This window comes from Morone saxatilis, unplaced genomic scaffold, assembly GCF_004916995.1.
Source record: "Morone saxatilis isolate NCDOM2014 unplaced genomic scaffold, NCSU_SB_2.0 Contig23, whole genome shotgun sequence".
NCBI lineage: Eukaryota > Metazoa > Chordata > Actinopteri > Moronidae > Morone > Morone saxatilis.
Window position 1 is genome coordinate 17,668,464 of NW_023339796.1, and position 814 is coordinate 17,669,277.

The window sequence follows — 814 nt, forward strand, 5'->3', positions numbered from 1 at the left end:
CCTGTCTGTCTGCCTGTCTGTGTCCCAGGGGCTTCCAGACTGATTTAGCAAAAATCAGATCAGACTAAGAAGCTCATATGAGGCGTAATCTGTGTGACATTTACATATATGTGTATCTAGTAAATCCCATAATATTTTTTATTAATTCAGAATTAAACTAAATGTGTGACGTTAGATTAATTTACATGTTGCACTCACCGATAGTACACCAGCACCATATTTTGAACCAGATGAAATATGCTTACATTGTCAGACTTTGGTTTTATTTGCAGAATTTTTGTTGAGATAAGAATCTGTCCAAAGAGTTGTTAATTATTTCAAAGGAGTAGTTTGACATATGCTTGCTGAGAGAAAAAAGACAAGCCCTGGGACACTGGATTCTACATTTCTCAGAATACAACCTAATAGCATCTTTCATTATGTAAATGTCTTTCAAATGCCATTCCCCCATTTATAATAGATGTACGTCAGGGTTACCTTCTGCTGGGGGCGGCGGGCGGGATTTTATGTCTTAGAGGGGCGTCCAACTATCATAATATATGGAAGCGAAAGGGAATGGCATTGACAAGATAATATACATAATGAAAGCAAGTGTATTAGGGTTGTATTCCTGAGAAACTTGTAAGAATCCAGTCATTCCCAGAGGCTTGTCTTTTTTCTCTCAGCAAAGCAGTAACAAGGGATCATGTCAAAGCACTCCTTGTGAATAGATTGAACCAACTGCTTTGAACGAGATTCTACTATCATCCAACAAAAACTATCCGTGCCCAACAATAAAACCACAAAGATAACGACCAATGTAACGACTATTTCA

At 37.7% G+C, this 814-nt stretch overlaps 1 protein-coding gene across 1 annotated transcript in view; it reads right to left on the bottom strand.

The window, feature by feature from the left end:
* slc1a7a (solute carrier family 1 member 7a) overlaps positions 1–814 on the bottom strand; it is a 30,722-nt gene that overhangs the window by 2,686 nt on the left and 27,222 nt on the right. Inside the window, 1 exon segment of the mRNA XM_035670475.1 lies at positions 287–311. Coding sequence (XP_035526368.1) covers positions 287–311 — 25 coding nt within the window.